General features: G+C 47.8%; 1 protein-coding gene across 1 annotated transcript in view; it reads left to right on the top strand.

The window, feature by feature from the left end:
• The window catches only part of scn5lab (sodium channel, voltage gated, type V-like, alpha b), a 175,442-nt gene that overhangs the window by 77,788 nt on the left and 75,982 nt on the right, over positions 1 to 21,672 (top strand). The window contains exon 12 of the mRNA XM_078534703.1: positions 10,242 to 10,694. Within this exon, the coding sequence (XP_078390829.1) occupies positions 10,242 to 10,694 (453 nt within the window). The remainder of the gene's footprint in view (positions 1 to 10,241; positions 10,695 to 21,672) is intronic.

The raw sequence follows: 21,672 nt of genomic DNA, 5'->3' as shown, positions 1-21,672 counted from the left end.
GAAAGAACATTCTACCTATTCCCACTCCCATTGCCTTATCCCCGTAACCTTGCTTTTCCGATGGCAATCCAATTCCCTCTTGAATACCCCTATCGAACCTGCCTCCGCCGTCCTCTCAGGAAGATCGTTACAGACTCCAACCACCCTCTCCGGGTGAAAATATTTTTCCTCACGTCACTTTTACTCCTTTTGCCAATTTGTTTGAATCTGTGCCCTCTAAGTTCTTGATGTTCTCTTGAGTGGGAACTGCCATGAAAGGCGCTATATAAATGCAGGATCTTTCTGTGTTGCATTTGAACATGGTAAAACATCCCAAGGTGCTTCGCAGGAGTATTCACAGAATCACAGAGTGCAGAAGAGGCCCTTCGGCCCATCGAGTCTGCACTGACACGTGAGAAACAAACAAACTTTAACGCCAAGCTGCATGAGCAGATGGGTGACTAAATGCTTGGCCAAAGAGGTAGGTTTTACGGGGAATCTTAAAGGAGGAGAGAGCGATAGCAAGACGAAGAGACTTAGGGAGTGAATTCCAGAGCTTAGGACCCAGGCAGCTGATGGCACAGCAACCCATGGTGCAGGGATTAAAATCGGGAATGCACACGAGGCCAGAATTAGAGGAATGCAGAGATCGCAGAGGATTGTAGAGCCTTGCAGGAGGCTACAGATATAGGGAGGAGTGAGGTTTGTGAAGGAGCTTGGAATCAAGAATGAGAGTTTTAAAATTGATGGGTTGCAGCACTGGGAGCCAATGAAGATCGGTGAGCACAGGGGGTGATGGATGTATCTGACCTGTTGTAAGTTGGATTGTGGACGGTAGAGTTTCGCAAGAGTTACTGGAAGTTGGAAGCTGGGACACCAGCCAAGAGAGGATTGAGACAAACAAGGCTGGAGGAGCAGAGGCTTGGCTTGGTTTGAGGGCTTCAGCAGCAGTTGAGCTGTCAGGCACAGAGTGGGAAATGTTACAGAGGTAACAGTAACTGTCAGGGATCGTGGCGATGCAGCAGACATGGTCAGAAGCTCATCTTGGGGTCAAATACAACACCAAGATTGGGGGAGGTCTGGGCAGCCCAGACAATGGCCGGGGAACGAGTGGCTAAGGAATAGAATTTCTGGTGGAGACCAAAGCGGCCCAGATTTTCACCTCTCCGCCTTTTTCTCTCTCTCTCTCTCTCTCTCCCTCACTTGCTACTCACATTCTCTCTCTCTCACACACACTCACATTCTCTCTCATGCACTCTCACTTTCTCTGTCCTTCACACACTCAGATTCTCTCTCCATCACACACACACTTTACATTCTCCCTCTCTCACAATCTCTCTCTGTCTTTCTGTCTCTCTCTCTCTCCCCTAATCACATTGCCTCTCTCACAGTCTCATATTTTCTCCCTTTCTCTCTCTCTCCCACTCTCATGCTGCCTTGAACTCTCTGTCTACCCCTCTCTGTCCTTAGTGGTTTGCTGATGCTTGTGTGGGGCGGGGGGGTGGCATGTAGCACTCCGCGGCAGTGCGCCTGTCCATTTCAGTGCACCATATAGTCAAGTTCTCATTTGACTTTGTCTTGACCTCAGAAAGGGGCGCTTTCTCCAAGCAAAAAGTGGTTGCCACTGCAGTGTAAATCACCTCAAAGTACACTGCTGCTTCCACTCAAGTATTGCGCGCATGTGGTAAAAGTGCCTCACAGCTTCTCCCCTATCCCAATCATGTTATCACTGCCCTCTCGAACAACAATGAAATTGCAGATCAACAGTTTGGAATCCCTGAGGTTTTTTTGATGAGATAATGATGCAACCTGTGCTGAAATGGTGATCAAGGGTCAGAGATAGCTTCCAGTATAAATCCTTCCCTCTGCCTCAATGTGGTTAGAAGGCATTTGATATTTTAGCAGGGTTTTGCTCGCTCTGTCCCCCCTTGCTGCCTTTGGACAGAGACTCTGCGCCTGGCTGTAAATTGCTGCCTTAATGGTTAGAGCGATATAACTCAGTTGGAAAATAATAAGTAAGGTACTAACTGGAAAAGAGACATTTGCAGTCAATAACTGATTGCATTTACCTAACGTAGTAAAATAAAATGTCCAAAGCCACAGAGGCGTTACCAAACAAAATTTGACGCTAAGCCGCATAAGGAGATATTCAAGCAGGTGACAAAAGGCTTGAACAAAGAGGCTGTTTTAAGAAGTGTTTTAAAAGAGCAGGTGGAGAGTGTAGTGCTCAATCCTTCTGTGTTTGATTATGTGAGTCTGGTAACTGATCCATGCTCACTGTGCTTGATTGGTTAAGCCTGGATGTGGACTCAGAGCAAAGTCAGAAGACATCACAGAAACTGCGAGGAGCTGAGCTTGTAAGCATGATGGAAGATATTTTGTGACTGCGAGATATTTTAAAACACCTGTAAATAAACCTGTTGCCCACTTAGAAACTAGTGTCATCCCTGCGTTTCTCTGAGATATGTAACATATACAGCAGAGAGGTTTAGGGATGGAATTCCAGGGCCTAGGGCTTAGAGAGCCAAAGGTACAGTTGCCAGTGGCCGAGCGATTAAAATCAGAGATGCACAAGAGGCCGGAATTGGAGGAGCGCAGATACCTCGGCAGGTTTTATAGCTGGAGAAGATGACTGAGGTAGGGAGGAGTGAAGCCATGGAGAGGGTTTAAAACGAGGATGAATACTTTAAGATCAAGCCGTTGCTGTTTTGTAGATCAGTGAGCACAGGGTTGATGGATGAGAGTTAGGATACCAGCAGTGGACCAGAGACAGAAACAGCGAACCTGAATTAATGCTCAGACGTTTTGTTGGGCAATGGTGTTAAAGGATGCGGAGCAAAGATAGATCAATGAAGTTGAAGTGCAGGCCAGCCACGATCTAACTGAATGGCGGAAGAGGCTCGAGGGACTGAATGGCCTCCTCCTTTCTCAATGTCCCTGTGTTCCTAGAAAAAAATGTGAGCCTTCACGAGTGGGTGGCCCACAACCCTGCACTGCTGTGTGGTAGTGAACTGGACGGCGACCCCTCCCATCCCACAAAACACCACCCCCACATTACTTAGCATTGGCTCGGGTCACCCTGTGATCTTGGGACTCCGGCGCCTGCCCTTCCAGCAGCAGCCACAGCCTCCCCTTTGGGCGCTGCTGAGCCCAAGAGCTGTTGTCTTCTGATTGGCCGTCAGCTCTTGATAGGTGAGGCTTCGGGCCCTGGGGTCTTGATTCGCGGGGAAGGCCCGACAGTGGCCTTGTCACTGCCTGATTGGCTTGTGGTTCTGTGCAGCCTCCCTGAAAAATGGCAGTGCAGGCCTCTCACCGGCTCTGTAGCCAGCAGGCGAGGCACCCCCCAATGCTTTAACAAGACTCCGCCTCATGATTCAGAGGCGAGAGTGCAACCCATTGAGCCATGGCTGACGTCTGGTCGGCACATGGATTTGTGTCAGGGAAGGACCCCTTCAAGAAGTAGCGGTAGAAGATCAGCTGTGATCTTATTGAAGGGGAAAGCAGGTTTGACAGGCCTCCGGCCTGCTTCTGTTGTTTATAAGTCTTGAATATACTCAACATCTGAGCATCCACAGTGGGGTTGAGAATTCCAAAGTTATGTTCTTCAATCCCTGGCTCGAGTCCTAAGGTTCCTTCTGTTATGGTTCCTGTGTTACCATATACTCTGTGGCTGGGTTCTCCCTCTCTACGGTTAGAGCTGAGGATGGTTGGAATCAGACACGAACCCTGTATATTCTTTTCACAAATTGCTCGAATATTCCAAAATTGCAACGCGTAATCAATCAGACTGCATTCTGCAAACATGAGTAATGCCTTGGGTGGTTTACCTTAGTCTAAAAACAAATGAAAACAGAATGAATCTCTGACCACTCACACCTACATGGCACAATCTGTTTCCGTGGCAACCAATTGATAAACTAACACGGGAAGGACATTTGATGTTTTTTTTTCATTGCCGACTTCAAATGAGCTCCTTTGTAAAACCTCAGGTTCTATTCCTCATCATTGCTGGAGAAAAATCCTGAAAGGTTGATGAATGCATATTCATGTGGAATGCTACTAATATTTCAAGTTCTCTCCTAAGTGAGAGCTGGCCTGTGTCACCCGGCACGTGTGGAGATTCTCCGGCGCACATTCTGAATCCCTTCAGCCCAGTTTCCGCTCTGCCAAAGGCGCAACGTCTAACCTCATCAGGGAAACCAGTGCCATCCGCATGATATCCTCGTATTCAAATTCCTCCGTGGACCAGCTCTGTAATCTCTGAAATATCTGCCCTCCTCCAATCCCAGCCTCTTGCTCCACCATTGCTTTTATTTGGAGCATGGGCATCACAGGCTATGCAAGCTTTTATTGCCCATCCCCAACTGCCCTTGTTCAGAAGGCTGTGGGTCTGGAGTCACTTGCAGGCCAGCCAAGGTAAGGACAGCAGATTTCCTTCCCTAAGGAACATTAGTGAGCCAGATAGGTTTTTCCCTGATAATCAGCAATGGTCATCATCAGACTTTTAATTCCAGATTTTTACTGAATGTTCACTCCCTGTCGTGGTGGGATTCAAACCCGGGTCCCCAGAGCATTACCCTGGGTCTCTGGATTACTAGTCCAGTGACAGTACCACTCACCAGGTAGCCATACCTTCAGCTGTCTGGACCCTAAGCTCTGGAATTCCCTCTCTGAACCTCTCTGCCTCTCTCGATCTCTCCTCCTCTAAAATGCTGCTCACGGCATGACACTAGGAAGTCCTGAGGAACAAAGGGACCTTGGCGTGTGTGTCCATAGATCTCTGAAGGCAGAGGAGCATGTTGGTGGGGTGGTGAAAAAAGCATATGGGACACTTGCCTTTATCAATCGAGGCATAGATTACAAAAGTAGGGAGGTCATGTTGGAGTTGTATAGAACCTCGGTGAGGCCACAGCTGGAGTACTGTGTGCAGTTCTGAATGCCACATTATAGGAAGGATGTGATTGCACTGGAGGGGGTGCAGAGGAGATTCACCAGGATGTTGCCTGGGATGAAACATTTAAGTTATGAAGAGAGGTTGGATAGACTTGGGTTGTTTTCGTTGGAGCAGAGAAGACTGAGGGGCGACCTGATCGAGGTGTACAAGATTATGAGGGACATGGACAGGGTGGATAGGGAGCAGCTGTTCCCCTTAGTTGAAGGGTCAGTCACAAGGGGGCATAAGTTCAAGGTGAGGGGCAGGAGGTTTAGGGGAGATGTGAGGAAAAACTTTTTTACCCAGAGGGTGGTGACGGTCTGGAATATGCTGCCTGGGAGGGTGGTGGAGGCGGGTTGCCTCACATCCTTTAAAACGTACCTGGATGAGCACTTGGCACGTCTTAACATTCAAGGCTATGGGCCAAGTGCTGGTAAATGAGATCAGGTAGGTAGGTCAGGTGTTTCTCACATGTCGGTGCAGACTCGATGGGCCGAAGGGCCTCTTCTGCACCGTGTGATTCTGTGACTTGTCCTAATATCCCAATGTGTGGCTCGGTGTCAAAGTTGGCTCCTGTGAAGCGCATTGGGACGTTTTGCCTAGGTTAAAGGTGCTATGTGACCACAAGGCTTTTGTTGTTTTGCTGGAGCTCATTGGATTCACGGCTATATCTTTGTGCCGAATCACCATGTCAATGGTAGCATCACAAGCATTGCAGAGATGGGAGGGGAGAGGCCATGTTGATCAAGCAGCTAGTGAAAACTGTAGGGCCGATTTTAAGTTGGGGCGCGAATCGATTGGTACAGGGGCCGGGGGGGCGGGGGGGGGTGGTTGTGGGGGAGACACCCAGTCCATCTACAGCGTGAGGCACAGGAGCTTTTGGACCTTGTTTGGGTGACTCCCACCAATGCCCAATGGGAATTCCATCATTGCTGACCAATGGGAATCAAAACTCGATGAGGGGCCCATGGAAACGAGCCCCGGCAACATATGTAGGAGTTGTGGGTGCGGGGGTGGTGCTGGTGTTGGGAGGCAAGCCCACAATTTGGGGAGAATTGGAGAAACCTAGGCCAAGTGCATCTACATGAGGCCAGGAGGAGCACTCTTCTGAGAACTTTGAGGAGACACTAGTCTGGACCTGGATCGATACTGCTGCCAGCTTTTGCTGGGCAGGTTGGAGACCCTGGGGGACGTTTCTGGGTTGAATCAGAGCTTGCTTCCTGATGATGCCATCAGAGCAGGATCTGCCTTTTAAGTTAGGCCCCTGCTCCTCTGGGACAGGCACCCTTGCCATGCCTGAGGTCAGAAGAGTAAAAATGCTGGTGGCGAGCAGCGGGTTTGGGCCCGGAACCAGTGAAGATATTAGGTGCACCATATGGGAATGAGTACCAACCAGGCCAGTTTAAACCCAGTTATCACCCTTCTAGATTCACTGTGGATTGACGCATCAGTTCACTGTTGTGTTTGTAAACTGATATCCTCCACAGAATAATAAAATAAATACTGCCATTGACAAAGCTCCTTCGCATGTCAATGTTCACTCACATGCAGATTACTTTTGATGCTCAGCTGCCATTGTTATAAGGGCAAACACGGCAGTCACTTCTCACTCGAGAAGAGCAGATGCCCCATTATCTTTTTCCCATTCATGGGATGTGGTTTTCGCTGGCCGGGCCAGCATTTATTACCCATCTCTAGCTGCCCTTGAGAAGGTGGTGGTGAGCTGCCTTCTTGAACCGCTGCAGTCCACGTGGTGTAGGTACACCCACTGTGCTGTTAGGGAGGGAGTTCCAGGATTTCGACCCAGCGACAGTGAAGGAACGGAGATATATTTCCAAGTCAGGATGGTGAGCGACTTGGAGGGGAACTTCCAGGTGGTGGTGTTCCCATCTATCTGCTGCCCTTGTCCTTCTAGATGGTAGAGGCTGCGGGTTTTGGGAGGTGTTATTGGTGGTGTTGGTCGAGGGAAGCATGTTGGTAAGGGCACCAAGAGACTCTCCATAAACTTCCCTGATGATATTTCTGTATGTCTAACGTCCTGCAAACATGGCTCATGTGTACCGCTCAGTAAAGAAGCTGAGCAAAGCCTGCAGATTGCAGACGCGCAGTCCGTCACCTCTGCCTTTCTCACAGCCTCAGTTTGTGGCTTGAGTTCACACTGGATGAGTTCACAATCGAGGCTGAGAGTCCAGGGCAAGTACAAAGGGAGTGCTGCACTGCCATGGAGGCTCAGATAAAATGTAAATCTTGTCTCCCTGCTCAGATGGACAATTGAGGAAGGCTGCAATGAAAGGATGGTGACATTTTCATTCTGAAGGAATGAAATCAAAACAGGCCAGAAGGCTTTCCTCATTCAAAGCTGTGTTGCCATGTAAACTAAGCAGACCATGGATATCCTTGACTAACGGATCAGGACAATCCAGAAGACTCTTAAAACAACATCACCGGCGCATTGATTATTCCAAACTTTCTCCAGTCCGAGCACTCACTCCCACACCCTGTTTAAATTAGTACAGACATAAATTCCCCTGATATGCAGTCTCCCGCCTGCTGCATCAGGAGTTTATTCATTGGCATTTATTTACTGAAACGTTTTGTGCGGAAATCCTTTCCCTCAGTGTTCCTCCGTTTCCTTGGTTACTGTTCAGAAGCATTAGCTTCTTTGCTGGGAGCTGACTGATTGATCAGCCTTGTGTAGATGCCTTTCACTTTCACATGACCAGATGGCAGCGGATTTCCCTCCTGGTCCACAGCTTACCTCCCACTGCCCTCATCGATCAGTGAGAATTCCGAATCGAACACCAGAGGAAGGAGGCAGCCAAAGACGAGACACTTTATAAAGCACTAATTGAAACTGAAACAAGTGATATATGGTAACTGAAGCTGTTCCCTGGGCCATTAGGGTAAGGCATGGTCACCCGTGTCCAATCAACAGTTATGGGAGTCTGTGTGCAATGAAGTGATGGACGTTTCACTCTCAATATCATCCCACTGACTGTCCAGTAAAAGACTAAAGATTTAATTGCGGTAACAGGAGCTTTTCTTCTCCCTCGTAATAATTCCCAAGATAATTACGGAGGAGGGAGCCATCCATAAAATATTACACCCCACCCCCACCCCCCCATCCCCCACTCTCCTCAATGCACCATCCCTTTGGTTTTTGAATTGATTCACCACCATTACAATCCATTCCAGGTATTCATTGCTGCTCCAGACACAAGTCTTAAATTTGCCCTTTTACGACTTTGACCCCCTCACCCGACTCATGCCATTTACCTCGAAATCACTTCCTGGATATCTGACAATTCCACTCAGTGCTCTGACCTACCCGGACACTGGCTCCAGCAACAGCTTTTACTTATATTGCGCTTTTAATATAGTCAAACTTCCCATCGTTCTTCACAGTAAGGAATGTTAGCAAATGCAATTGGACACCGACCGATATGAGGAGATATTAGGGCAGCTGACCAAAAGCTTGGGCAATGCGCTGGGTTTTAAGGAATTAATAGGAATGTCTTAAAGGAAGAAAGAGAGGCAGAGAGGTAAGGAGAGGGAGATCCAGAGATTAGGGCTCAAGCAGTTGACAGCGTGGCTGCCAATTATGGAGCGATGAAAATTGAGGACACGCAAGAGGCCAGAGTCAGGTTGGGCCCAGCCTCTGACTATCAGTAGCTTCAGCTATCACCCCCTTCACTGGCTGCTCAGGTGCGTTTGTGCTGTGTTCACCAACCTTGTGACCCTGAAGCTACTTGTGAATGCATACGCACCGCCCTCTGAGAATCACCTCCTCTTCCTCCTCCTCCTCCTCCTTGTCAGAGGTGGACTGCAGGCCCTCAGTCTCAGCCGCTGCCATTAACAGCTTCACAGCTCCTCATCCCAAGTGCGCCTGTTGCTGTTGTCGACACATGAGCTCAATGTCTCCTCACGCGTGGGTTGACCCTCTAGCCTTGCCATCTGCCCTTTGCTGGTTACCCTGTGATCCAGTCAGATCCAGGGCCACCGCCTTGTCCAGCCTCAAGGTCGAATGTCAGGAGTTCCTCCACCAGTGCCTGCTCCTTGTTATAGTGGCTCTGTTTCTCCTGCATGCAGGAGGGACCCACTGCTTTCCCAGGAAGACGAGCACTTATTCAAGTGGTAGCCCTTTGGCCCATGATAGGTGCTCCTGAAAGCCTGCCCCATACATCTGCTCTGGAGGGACATGGTGGGGCTGAGTGAAGGCAGAGAGCTGGCTGTCGCCACGATGGAGCCATGCATCATAAGGCAGCTGCTGCTAGCGCTCCCCGTTGCATGAATCACAAAAGGCTAGTATGGAGGTACAGCAGGTAATTAGGAAAGCTAATAGAATATTGTAGTTTATTGTAAGGGGAGTTGATTACATAAGTAGGGAGGTTATGCTTCAGTTGTGCAGGGCACTGGTGAGACCACATCTGGAGTACTGTGTACAGTACAGGTCTCCTTATTTAAGGAAGGATGTAAATGCGTTGGAAGCAGTTCAGAGAAGGTTTACTAGACTAATACCAGGAATGGGCGGGTTGTCTTATGAGGAAAGGTTGTACAGGTTAGGGTTGTATCCACTGGAGTTTAGAAGAGTAAGAGGTGACTTGATCGAAAACTTTAAGATCCTGAGGGGTTTTGACAGGGTGGGTGTGGAGAGGACGTTTCCTCTTGTAGGAAAATCTAGAACTAGGGGGTCACTGTTTAAAAATAATGGGTCATTCATTTAAGACAGAGATGAGGAGAAATTTTTTCTTTCAGAGTGTTGTGAGCCTTTGGAACTCTCTTCCTCAAAAGAAGGTGGAAGCAGAGTCTTTGAATATTTTTAAGGCAGAGCGAGATAGATTCTTGATTAATAAGGGGGTGAAAGGTTATCGGGGGTAGACAGGAATGTGGGGTTGAGGTTCCAATCAGATCAGCCATGATCTCATTGAATGGCGGAGCAGGCTCGAGGGGCCGAGTGGCCTACTCCTGCTCCTAATTCATATGTTTGTAATAAATCCAACAAGGAATTCAGGCAAAACATCTTTACCAGAGAATGGTGAGAATGTGGAACTCACTAGCAACTGCAAGATGTAGTTGAGCTGAATAGCGACGTGCATTTAAAGGGCAGCCGGATGAACACACGGAAGAGAGTAGAAGGATATTCAGATAGAGTGTGATGAAGGAGGGATTGGAGAAAGCTTGTAGGGAGGATACACCAGCATAGGCCAATGGTCACTGTCTATACTGTCAATCCCATATAACCTCTCCAGACATTTTCCAGCAGCAAATGCCCATGATATTTGCGAATAAGAGAAAATGCTAATAACATCCGCCCATTTTTTTTCCCCAGGTACTCAACCTCTTCCTGGCCTTACTCCTGAGTTCCTTCAGCGCAGACAACCTCAGCTCACCAGATGAGGACGGGGAGATGAACAATATCCAGGTGGCCTTTGCCAGGATCCATCGATTCATCAGTTTCATGAAGAAGGCCATTGTGGAATTCTTCCAAGGCGTCTGCAGGGAGACTGAGGCCTCTGTGGAGGGGAAAACCATGGTGGAGCTCCCGACCTACGTCTTCAATCACACGGGCACCGAGGCGGCGAAAGAGTCAGAGATCAAGGATGGGAACGGCACAGCCAGTGACATTGGGAATAATGGGATGGCAATGGGCAGGAACAATGAATCTATGGCCAAGGATCCCAAACTGACTGAGAGTGTTCCCATCGCAGTTATTGAGCCGGAGTTAGAGTTCTGCGAAGAGGAGGAACAGAGCACCTTTACGGAAGTCGCTGTTGGCGAGGAGGTAAGAAAATGGTCTTTTCTTCACTTTGACCTTTTCAGTTGGGAGGGGAAAGGTGACTTTGGGCCCATGGTTCCTGAGGGTCTTCTCCTCTTGGGGAGGGTGGTTTCTCCTCGCCTCATATAAATAAAGTGCTGAAAATCTGAAATAAAAAACCAAAAATGCTGGAAATACTCAGCAAGCCTGGCATACAAGCCTACGCAATAGGAGTAGGCCATCCTTCCCCTAGAGCCAGCTCCACCATTCCATAAGATCATGGCTGATCTGTTTGTGTTTCGAATTTCACACTCCCATCTACCCCCCCCTCCGATAACATCTGATTCCCTTATCTAACAAGAGTCCATCTACCTCTGCCTTAAAAATATTCACTGACCCTGCCTCCAGCACCTTCGGACGCAGGGAGTTCCAACGTTCCAAAGCACAACCCTCAGAGAGAAAACTCCTCCTTATCCCTGCCCTATGGACTCAAAATGTTAGCTCTGTTTCTCTCTCCACAGATGCTGCTGGGCCTGCTGAGTTTATCCAGCATTTTCTGTTTTACCTCCTCACTTCACATCTGGGTCTGTTGAAGACTAATTGTCATTTGGTAGCACAGAACTTGAGTATGGCTGAAAAAAGACATTTTGTTGAAGCTTTTCACCTTGCACTCAGCAGGACAATCGCAAGAATACCAATGTCAGGGGAAGCAACAACTTTATACTGTATGAGAAGAGAGTGGTTGGACTCTGATTGGTAGAGGTGTTGCCATGGACAATGCACCAGTTAATAGCAAAGAACAGGGTCCTGTGTATTAATATTAATTAATTAGCATTAGTAGCTTCCAGTGCATGCAGATGTGTCACACTGCAAACCCGACTGACAATCTTAAATTGGTTGTCAGCATAACTTTTAGCACACTGGGGATTATTGAGCAAGTGTTGTCCAATCGCAGAAGCATATCTAATGTTGGACACTGTTGTTTTGAGTTTTGCAAGCACGGGCTGGTTGGGTACGGTCTGAACCCTGTCTGTTGAAAACAGTGGAAGGGACATGATGTTTGATGTGATCTGCCAGTCTTTGGGATGTATGAGTCAAGCTGCCTGGTTTTTTTAAAAATTCAAACAATGCTTGGCAGTTAACTGTCAGTCACCATTAACTGGTGCATTCATCATGTCAATGCCTCTACCAATCAGAGTGCACTTGCCAACCAATCCGCACTCTCTTCTCATACAAAATAAAGTTGTTGATTCCCCTGACATTGGTACCTTGCGATTGTCCCAATGAGAGCAAAATTAAAAGCTTTTACAAAATGTAGTTTTTCAACAATACTGAAGCCTGGTTGGTCGAGATTGATTGTCTTGATTCATCAACAATTCTTCTCATCATGCCACGCAACCACCAGGATGGTAGAAAGTGAGTTAGGCCCTCAATTCTCGTTGCCTAACAATTCCTATTCCCCTATGTTTTCTCACTGCAGTTGGAATTCTGCCACTGTGTGTTGGTGGTGGAGGAATGAATGTTTAAGGTGGTGGATGGGGTGCAAATCAAGCGGGCTGCTTTGTCCTAGATGGTGTCGAGCTTCTTGAGAGTTGTTGGAGCTGCACTCATCCAGGCAAATCATCCACTCACCCAGTATTCCATCACACTCCTGACTTGCGCCTTGTAGATGGCGGACAGGCTTTGGGGAGTCAGGAGGTGAGTTATTCGCCACAGAAGGAAGTTCAGAAGGAAATCTGGAAATAGGGGCCTGGTATGAGTAAAAGTGACCACAAAGCTGTTGGATTGTCACAAAACCTCAACTGGTTCACTCATATCCTTCAGGGAAGGAAGCCTGGCATCATTACCCGAACTGGCTGGTCAATGCCTCCAGGCCCAGACTAGGTGATTTTGGAACTATGGTTCCCAAACGTTTCTCCCACTTGGTTGGGATGGGTGTGTGGGTGGGTGGGCGGCAGGTAGCTCAACTCATGTCCAACTCTGTTGCAGACCAATAGAGAATGATTGCTATGATTGGTCAAGAACACCATTATCAGTGTAAATGGTGGAAGGTGAACCAGGTGGACCTTGGTCCTTTGTTCCTCCAAGTATAAGTTGAGAAATATGTTGAGGCTGTGTTCTTGAAATAAAACGCTCTGAAAAATGCAATGGAAGTGTGGTGTGATGGTCACAGAGCTGAGTTTATGTCATAGCGGCAACTTTTGAGATGCATTTCTTAAAGTTACGTGGACAGATTGGAGAAGCTGGGAGTGTTCTCCTTGCAGAAGAGAAGGCTGAGAGGAGATTCAAAATCACGAGGGGTCTGGACAGAGTAGATAGGGAGAAACTGGTCCCATGGGTGGAAGGATTGAGAACCAGAGGGCACTGATTTAAGGCAATTGGCAAAAGAGCCAAAGGCAACATAAGGGGAAATTTTTTTATGCAGCGTGAGGTTACGATCTGGAATGCAGTGCCTGAGAATGTGGTGGAGGCAGGTTCAATCTCAGCTTTCAAAAGGGAATTGGGTAAGCATCTGAAGAGAAAAATAAATTAGAGAGCTACAGGCAAGAGGCAGGGGAGGGAGACTAGGCTGAGTTGCTCTTGGCAAGAGTTAGCATAGACACAATGGCCAAACAGCTCCCTTCCCTTCCGTGACCATTCTACAATTCTCTGACTTGTGGCTTCAGGTCTCATTAGACGAGCCAATGTAAGATGGAACACCGTACGTTATTTTCAGATCGGGCCAGGGGGCTCTGCAGTACTCATTCCTGCCCCTGCACAGACCTGCCTTCCTCCGTCTCCAGCGCTCGTACAGCTGACCTGAGCGTCCAGGAAGCAGGAAGGAGAGGAGGCTTCCCGGCTGGCTGATCTTTCTGAAACTGACAAGCAGGCCATTGACCGGGGAACAATAGTTCAGGGAAGCTCCGCCATTGCACAGCAGAGAACAGGTTGTAGTCATCAGGCAAATATTTGCGCACCTCAGCAGCTGTATTGAGACGTGCAGCTGCCTTTTGATAATGAAAGCGCCACAATAGCAGGGTCATTGTAAACGGTTGGGACACAAAGTCGTATGTTCTCTCTAGGCTGTACACTCAAACCAAATGTTTGTGTGAGTGGAGATTACTTTTTAAGGGAGATTATTATCAACTTACAGAGTATTGGAAAGTAATTGTACTTGTTAATAATTGGAAGGGACATGGTGTTATGACTGAATTATTCAACACATCATTTGGTACTCAGCTTATTGATTTACCTTAGCTTTAATGCAAAGAGCAATGTCAAATGGTCAAGGTCTCCCTCCTTGTGTTTAGGTAGGTAATTAGCCCTAGTCCACGGGGAACTGTAGGTATCTCTATTTTTTAAATTCGTTCATGGAGTGTGGGTGTCGCTGGCTAGGCCAGCATTTATTGCCCATCCCTAATTGTCCTTGAGAAGGTGGTGGTGAGCTGCCTTCTTGAACCACTGCAGTACATATGATGTAGGTACACCCACAGTGCTGTTAGGGAGGGAGTTCCAAGATTCTGACTCAGTGACAGTGAAGGAACGGCGATATATCACCTATATCAGTCAGGGTGGTGAGTGACTTGGAGGGGAACTTCCAGGTGGTGGTGTTCCCATCTGTCTGCTGCCCTTGTCCTTCTAGGTGGTAGAGGTTGTGGATTTGGAAGACACTGTTGAAGGAGCCTTGGTGAATTCCTGCACTGCATCTTGTAGATGGTACACACTACTGCTACTGTGCGTCGGCGGTGGAGAGAATGAATGTTTGTGGATGGGGTGCCAGTCAAGTGGGCTGCTTTGTCCTGGATGGTGTCAAGCTTCTTGAGTGTTGTGGGAGCTGCACTCATCCAGGCAAGTGGGGAGTGTCCCATCACACTCCTGACTTGTGCCTTGTAGATGGTGGACAGGCTTTGGGGAGTCAGGAGGTGAGTTACTCGTCGCACGCTTCCTAGCCTCTAACCTGCTCTTGTAGCCACAGTATTTATCTGGCTAGTCCAGTTCAGTTTCTGGTCAATGGTAACCCCCAGGATGTTGATAGTGGGGGATTCAGTGATGGTAATGCATTGATCGTCAAGGTGAGATGATGGCCATTGAATCTCACTGGGGCTTTCTAGCTGCAGTCATTATATTCAACCACACTTTAGAAAGGGGAGGGTACAGTGGAGATTTGCTAGAAGTGTAGCAGCGATAAATGACTTCAGTTACGTTGAGGAACTAGAGTTGTTCTCCTTCAAATAGAGGAGGTTAAGAGGAAGTTTGGGGGTGCCAGCTAGCTCAGTTGGTTACAAGGCGAGAGTGTGGTTCAGAATATTGCCAAGAGCATGGGGTTCGATTTTCCCCCTCTGGGCTGAAGGTGGACTTGCGGCCTGCCTCGTCGCCCTGGCTCCTTCGTATAACCATGGCTGAACCCACAGGTGGGCAACCCTCGAATAATTGAGAACGCTACCTGGAGACGGATGTGACCTAACTGAGATGTTTGAAATGTTGAAACGTTTTGATAGAGTAAAAAAATAAAGAGAAACTTTTCCCAGTCTCAGTAATCAGGTTTAAAGTGACAGAGGCGAAATGTTAGGCAGCGAGTTGCTGTGACCTGGAAGGCACTGCCTGAGAGGATGGTGGAAACAGACTCAATCATGACGTTCAAAATGAAATGAAATAAGCACTTGAACCGGAAAAGAGCAGGGCGCTGGGACTAACTGAATGGCTCTTTCAAAGATCCAGCACCAGCAATGGTGGGCCGGGTAGCTTCCTCCTGTGTCAAATGGTTCTATGATCCAGTAACAAAGAGCCCACCAGCGAATTCAGGAAGTGGTGCCTCAGAGCCTGCATTGTCCAAGCTGACTTGACTGGCACAGGCTCACACTGCACAGCAGGTGTGTTAGTTAAGGCATGACAGATGTTTTCATCTGCTCCACTTAACATGAATGAGAGCAAGAGCAGGTGAACGTGGACCGGCAGCTGGCAAATGACTGCTTAAGCCAGCTTCTGTTCTATGGAAAATGGTTTGTTTTCCTCGCACTGCTCTGTGCTGCGATTTTTCCGGCTGTTTAGATAAAAACGAGTTATGTAAGAAATTCTTTTCTCTCAAAAGCACCAATTTGGCTCGACCTTTTCATTACCCAGCACTGGCCAGCTTTGCACCGATACCTTTTTATTGAGTTTTGATTGGGACGTCAGCAGAAACACCGAAAAGCGTGAACAAAATAGAGACAAGAGTTCATTTTGCACCTCCCATTTTTCAGTGTCAGCTGTGGCCCAGTTGGTAGCACCCTTTGCCTTTGAAATCGCAAGGTCCTGGGTTCAAGTCTCACTCTGGGTCTTGAGCACGAGAATCAAAGCTGACGCTCCAGGGTAGTACTGTGGGAGTGCTGCGCTGTCTGAGTTGCCGGTTTTTGGATGGCCGGTTAAGCCGAGGCCCCATCTGCCTGCTCGGGTGGATGTAAAAGGTTCCATGGCGCGATTCGAAGGTGAGCAAGGGAGTTATCCCCAGTGCCCTGGTCAATTTATCCCTCGTTCAGCATCACACGAAACATTGCTGTTTGTGGGAGCTTGCTGTGCCCAAATGGCCTGCTGTGTTTCCTACATTTCAATGGTGGTTATACTTCAAAAACGACCTCTTTGGCTGTAAAGCACTTTGAGACCCCTGGTAACCATGAAAAGTACTGTATAAATGCAAGCTTTATTCCCCCTTTGAAGCGTGATGGAGAATAGGTTCACTGATATTGGACAACCCTCCCACCCCAGGTACCAATGATTTGAGCCTGAGTAAATTTGACCAATATTCCCTGGAGTTTAGAAGAATGAGAGGTGATCTCATTTTCACATTCAAGGTTCCGAAGGGACCTGGCAAGATGGACACTGAGAGGTTGTTTCCCTGGCTGGGGAATCTAGAACAGTCTCAGGATAAGGGGCCAATCACTGAGGACTGAGATGAGGAAAAATTTCTTCACTCAAAGGGGTGTGAATCTTTGTGGAATTCTCTACCCCATGAAGGCTGTGGATGCTCCATCCTTCAATCAGAAAGACAGATTTTTGATCTCAAGAGATATGGGGAAAGGGTGGGAAAGTGGATTTGAGGCAGATCAGCCATGAATGGCAGCGCAGGCTCGACTGGTCCTCTGCTCTTATTATGTTCCTCAGAGCATTTAGAGACACTCTCTTCGGCATTAGTGCTTTAATTGTGTAAGAGCAGCTGCCCCTGTAGTGAGTCAGTCTGCAAGGAGGAGTTTGTAATCTAGTTGGGAGCTGATGAATATAAAGTCATTGCAAACTCTAATTGATCTTTATCACTGCGTACTGGTTTATTAGCAATCCTAATTAGTATGTAAAAAAAGTGTGGCCTGGTGACCTGATTTCAAAGCCCTGAAGACAATGGGAGTGATAGCATTACAGGAGCACTGTTGCTTAGAAATTGTGATCATGAGATTAATATTTATAGGCTGGATATTAATATTTATCAGCCTTTTATACTCAAGGAGATACAAGCCTATGAACCTGTCTTCATAGTGTAATCCTTTTAGCCACAGTTTCATTTTGGTGTATCTGCACTCTCAGCAGATTGGAAGTTAGCAAATGTAACACCACTATTGAAGAAAGGAGGAAGAGAGAAAACAGGGAACCACAGGCTAGTTATCCTGACATCAGTCATTGGGAACACGATGGAATTTATTGTTAAGGAAGTATTAACAATGCACTTAGAAAAGCAGAGTACGATTAGGACAAGGTTTTATGAAAGGGAAATCCCTGTTTGACAAACTTATTAGGGTTTTTTCAGTATGTAACTAGTAGGGTAGATAAAGGGGAACCAGTCGATGTAGTGTACCTGGATTTCCAAAAAGCATTTGATATGGTTCCACACAAAAGGTTAATGCACAAGATAAGGACTCATGGGAGTTGGGGGTGCTATATTAGCATGGATAGAGGATTGGTTAACAGACAGGAAGCAGAGAGTGGGGATAAATGTGGCATGTTCATGTTGGCAGGCTGCGACCAGTGAAATGCCGCAATGATCAACGCTGGGGCCTCAGGTAACTACAGTCCATATTAATGACTTAGGTGAAGAGACAGAGAGTAAGGTATCGAAATCTGCTGACGGATACAAAGCTAGGTGGGAATGCAAGCTGTGAGGAGGACACAAAGAGGCTGAAAGGAGATATAGGCCGGGATTTTCTGGCCCCATCGCGGGCAAGGTGGCACCTCAGCCAGAAGCCCATCGGCCAGCCGTGGCTGAGGTGGCACCCCAGCCAGGAGCCCATCAACCAGCCATGGCTGAGGCGGCACCTCAGCCAGAAGCACATTGACCGGCCGTGGCTGAGGTGGCACCTCAGCCAGAAGCCCATCGACCGGCCGTGGCTGAGGTGGCGCCCCAGCCAGGAGCCCATTGACCGGCCGTGGCTGAGGTGGCGCCCCAGCCAGGGGCCCATCGACCTGCGGCAGGACCGGAAGATCCCGGCAGTGGGCAGGTGCGGAAAATCCCGCCCACAGACAGGCCAAGTGACAAGGTGGCAGATGGAGTATAATGTGAGAAGTGTGAGATTATTCACTTTGGTTGTCAGAATAGAAAAGTACAATATTTTTTAAAAGGCGTGAAACTCGTAAATGACAATATTCAGAGAGACTTGGTGTACACATACATAGGAACACAAAGTTAGCATGCAGCTGCAGCAAGCAGTTAGGAAAGCAAATGGCATGTTGGCCTTTATTGCAAAGGGTGTTGGAGTACAAGAATAAAGAAGTCTTGCTACAATTGTACAGGGCTTTGAAGAGACCACAACAGGGATACTGTGTGCAGTTTTGGGCTCCAGGATACATTTGCATTGGAGGCAGGTCAGCGAAGGTTCATTAGATTGGTCCCCTGGGATGGGAGGGCTGTCCTTAGGTGAGACCGAGTAAATCGGTCAATATCTCATAGAGATTAAAAGAATGAGAGGTGATCTCATTGAAACATTCAAGATTGTGAAGAGGCTCAACAGGCTAGTTACTTAGACATTTTTTCCCCTGGCTGGGCTGGGAATCTTTTGGAATTTTCTACCCCAGAGGGTTGTGGATCTCCATCTCTGAATCAAGGCTGAGATAGACAGATTTTTGGTCTTCCAGGCAATCACAGGCCACGGGGAGCGGGCAGGGAAAATGAGGTTGAAGCCCAAGATCAGCTATGATCAGGTCCAATGGTGGAGCAGGCTCGATGGGTCTGTGGTGTACTGCTGTCCCTATGTCTTATGTTCTCGTGTGCTTAGTGTGGGACATGGCCAAGACTGGAAAGGGTGAGAGAGAACACAATATAAATCAAAGAGTAGTGATTAGTCATCTCCAAGTGTGCGTTTTATAACAGTTACTTACCAGGAAAAAGAACTCACAGGAAATGCTTTTAACCTATGTGGTAGATATGGAGCTGTCCCACATAGGCGAATGGTTCTTTCACCAACACTTTCATCACACTAAGTGTCTGCCCTTTTTGAAAAAGTGAAGTACAGACTGCATCATCCAAAAGGTCAGGGGAATGAAGGATGGCAGCCTCACTACGTTCACGCACGGCAGCTCTTCCAGATGACTTTGGTGTAAAAATATCCTTTTTTTGCATTGAGCAGAATAAGCGTTCGTGGCATTCCTGAGCATCCAGCAGGGTCAGGGACCCAGGCATTCCATGGCAAGGGCTGAGCACTAGCCAAGGTTTTAGTGACGGAGCTGGGATCAAAAGTTTAAATGAGAAACAAACACAAGGCGCAGTATTTTTAGTAACATGGCCTCACACATCAGCAAATGCTCGATGTTATGTTACTGAGGCTGGTGGGCAACCGTAAAAGGGAAGGTTTGCTTCCTTTGATAACCCTGTGAAAAACAAGCACCTTGTTTGGCTCAGCCCGAAGGCTCACTTGGCAGAGGCTGGGTTTGACAATGTGACTCATTAAACAGTGTGAATGCTGTCGCCCCGGCAGCAATGAATAGTTCCAAAGCGACGCACAAAATGAAATGGGGGATCTCGGTGATAATGCGATGCCCCTCCTACCTCAGCCCTTTCCCTGGCTGCTCATCCAGGTCCCCGGTTGACTTCAGCGAGTCAGCTATCTGTGCCCGTCAGGTCAGATTAGCGCCACCCTGACCAGCAGTATTGGTTTTCCAAATGCGACGTGCCTTCCGCCTCCCTCCAACCCCGAGGGATTTCAGGACATGAACAAAAGCAGCTCAAGGTGCACCAAGCGTTCGGTACCACCACTGACATTACCCAACCTGTCTCATCTCCTGGGAGTTCCCCAAAAAAGGTACTTAAGCGAGAGATCCACAGGGTGACGATCCACAGAGCAACCTCACACCAACTGAAACCCAGAGTTACTTTGTTCATAAAATATCTGAAAGGGCATTACAAAACATTTCAAAACGGCCATCAAAAAGTACAATAATATTCAAGCTTTCTACACAGATCACGTTGCACCCTGAAGTGCTTCAGTATAGCCAAAGGAACATTACAGACATTTCAAAATGGTCATAACAGACAGTCAGACAGTGCAATGGTATTTAATTTGTCTACATAGATCATGTTGCACCCTGAGGTGCTTCAGTGCAATTGTGATACATGAAGTATCTATTGCATACATTCATTGTGAGTCATACAGCCCGAGGGGTCTATACAATTCCCAGCCCTTCGGTGCACTACGGCTGAAAGGTCTTAGACAGCGACCTTTCCCCATTGTGGCAGCTGCCCTAAGCTTTAGTGAATCCCTCAGCACGTAGTCCTGGACCTTGGAATGTACCAGTCTGCAACACTCGTTCGAGGACAATTCTTTGCACTGGAAGACCAACAAGTTTCGGGTGAACCAAAGAGCGTCTTTCACCAAGTTGATGATCTTCCAGCTGTAGTTGATGTTTGTCTTGGTGTGTGTCCCTGGGAACAGCCCGTAGAGCACAGAGTCCTGTGTCATGGAACTTCTCAGAGTGAACCTCAACAAAAACCACCGCATCTCTCTCCAGACCTTCTTTGCAAAGGCACATTCCACAAGGAGGTGAACAACAGTCTCTTCCCCACCACAGCCACCTCTAGAACAATGTGCGGAAGGGGTGAAGGAGGGACCTGACGGGGAGGGCCTTTCTCACCACCAGCCAAGGCATGTCTTGGTGCTTATTGGAAAGTTCTGGCAATGAGGCATTCTGCCAAATGACTTTGACAGTCTGCTCAGGGAACCATCCAACAGGATCTACCATCTCCTTTTCCAACAGGGCCTCTAGGACGTTACTTGCCAACCAATGTCTGATAGACTTATGGTCAAAGGTGTTTCTCTACATAAATCTTTCCACAAGTGACAGGAGGTACAGCACATGGTCTAACTACTTGGAGTGTTCCGCGGCAGCGTGGCCAGACCCATCCTTCACAACACCAGGGGCAGGTAGAACCTCAGCACGGAGTGACACTTGGTCTTTGTGTGCCAAGTGTCTACGCACAGCTTGATGCAGCCACACACAAAGGTGGCCACCAAGATGAGGGCGATGTTGGGCACATTTTTTCCCCTTTATCTAGAGGTTTGTACATTGTACATTGTGTCCCTGTGAACACGGTTCATTTTCAACCCCCAGATAAAGCGGAAGATGGCTCAGTGCAACTTGGGAGGAAGCTCAATCCTCTGTTACCCACAACCATCAATGCTCTCCACAGTTCTGTAATTCACACCTCATCCATCATCATTCCCCTTAAGTATAAACTTGGCTCAGTTGATAGTGCTTTTACCTGTGGGTTCAACACCCGCCCCCTCCAGGCATTATGCAGGTAAGCTAGGCTGATAATTCAGCCAGTGCTGTATTGGAAATGCAATTTTTCAAATGAGACATGATTGGAAGGCCCCATCCTCCTGTTGAGGTTCCAAACTATTACTCAAATGGGAGCAACAAGCTCTTCCCTCAACTAACACGAGTGAAGACCTATTAACTGACCATGCGTCTAATTTTCTGCGAGTCACATTATTATCCCTGCAGTGTTACAGCCCTACTCCCAATGTGTACGTCTCCCTCTATAGCAAGGCTCCCATATAACCTAGAATCA

Source organism: Cetorhinus maximus, chromosome 3 (genome assembly GCF_964194155.1).
Source record: "Cetorhinus maximus chromosome 3, sCetMax3.hap1.1, whole genome shotgun sequence".
Taxonomy (NCBI): Eukaryota; Metazoa; Chordata; class Chondrichthyes; order Lamniformes; family Cetorhinidae; genus Cetorhinus; species Cetorhinus maximus.
Note: the sequence above shows the minus strand (reverse complement) of the source record. Positions and strands in the feature narration are given on the sequence as shown.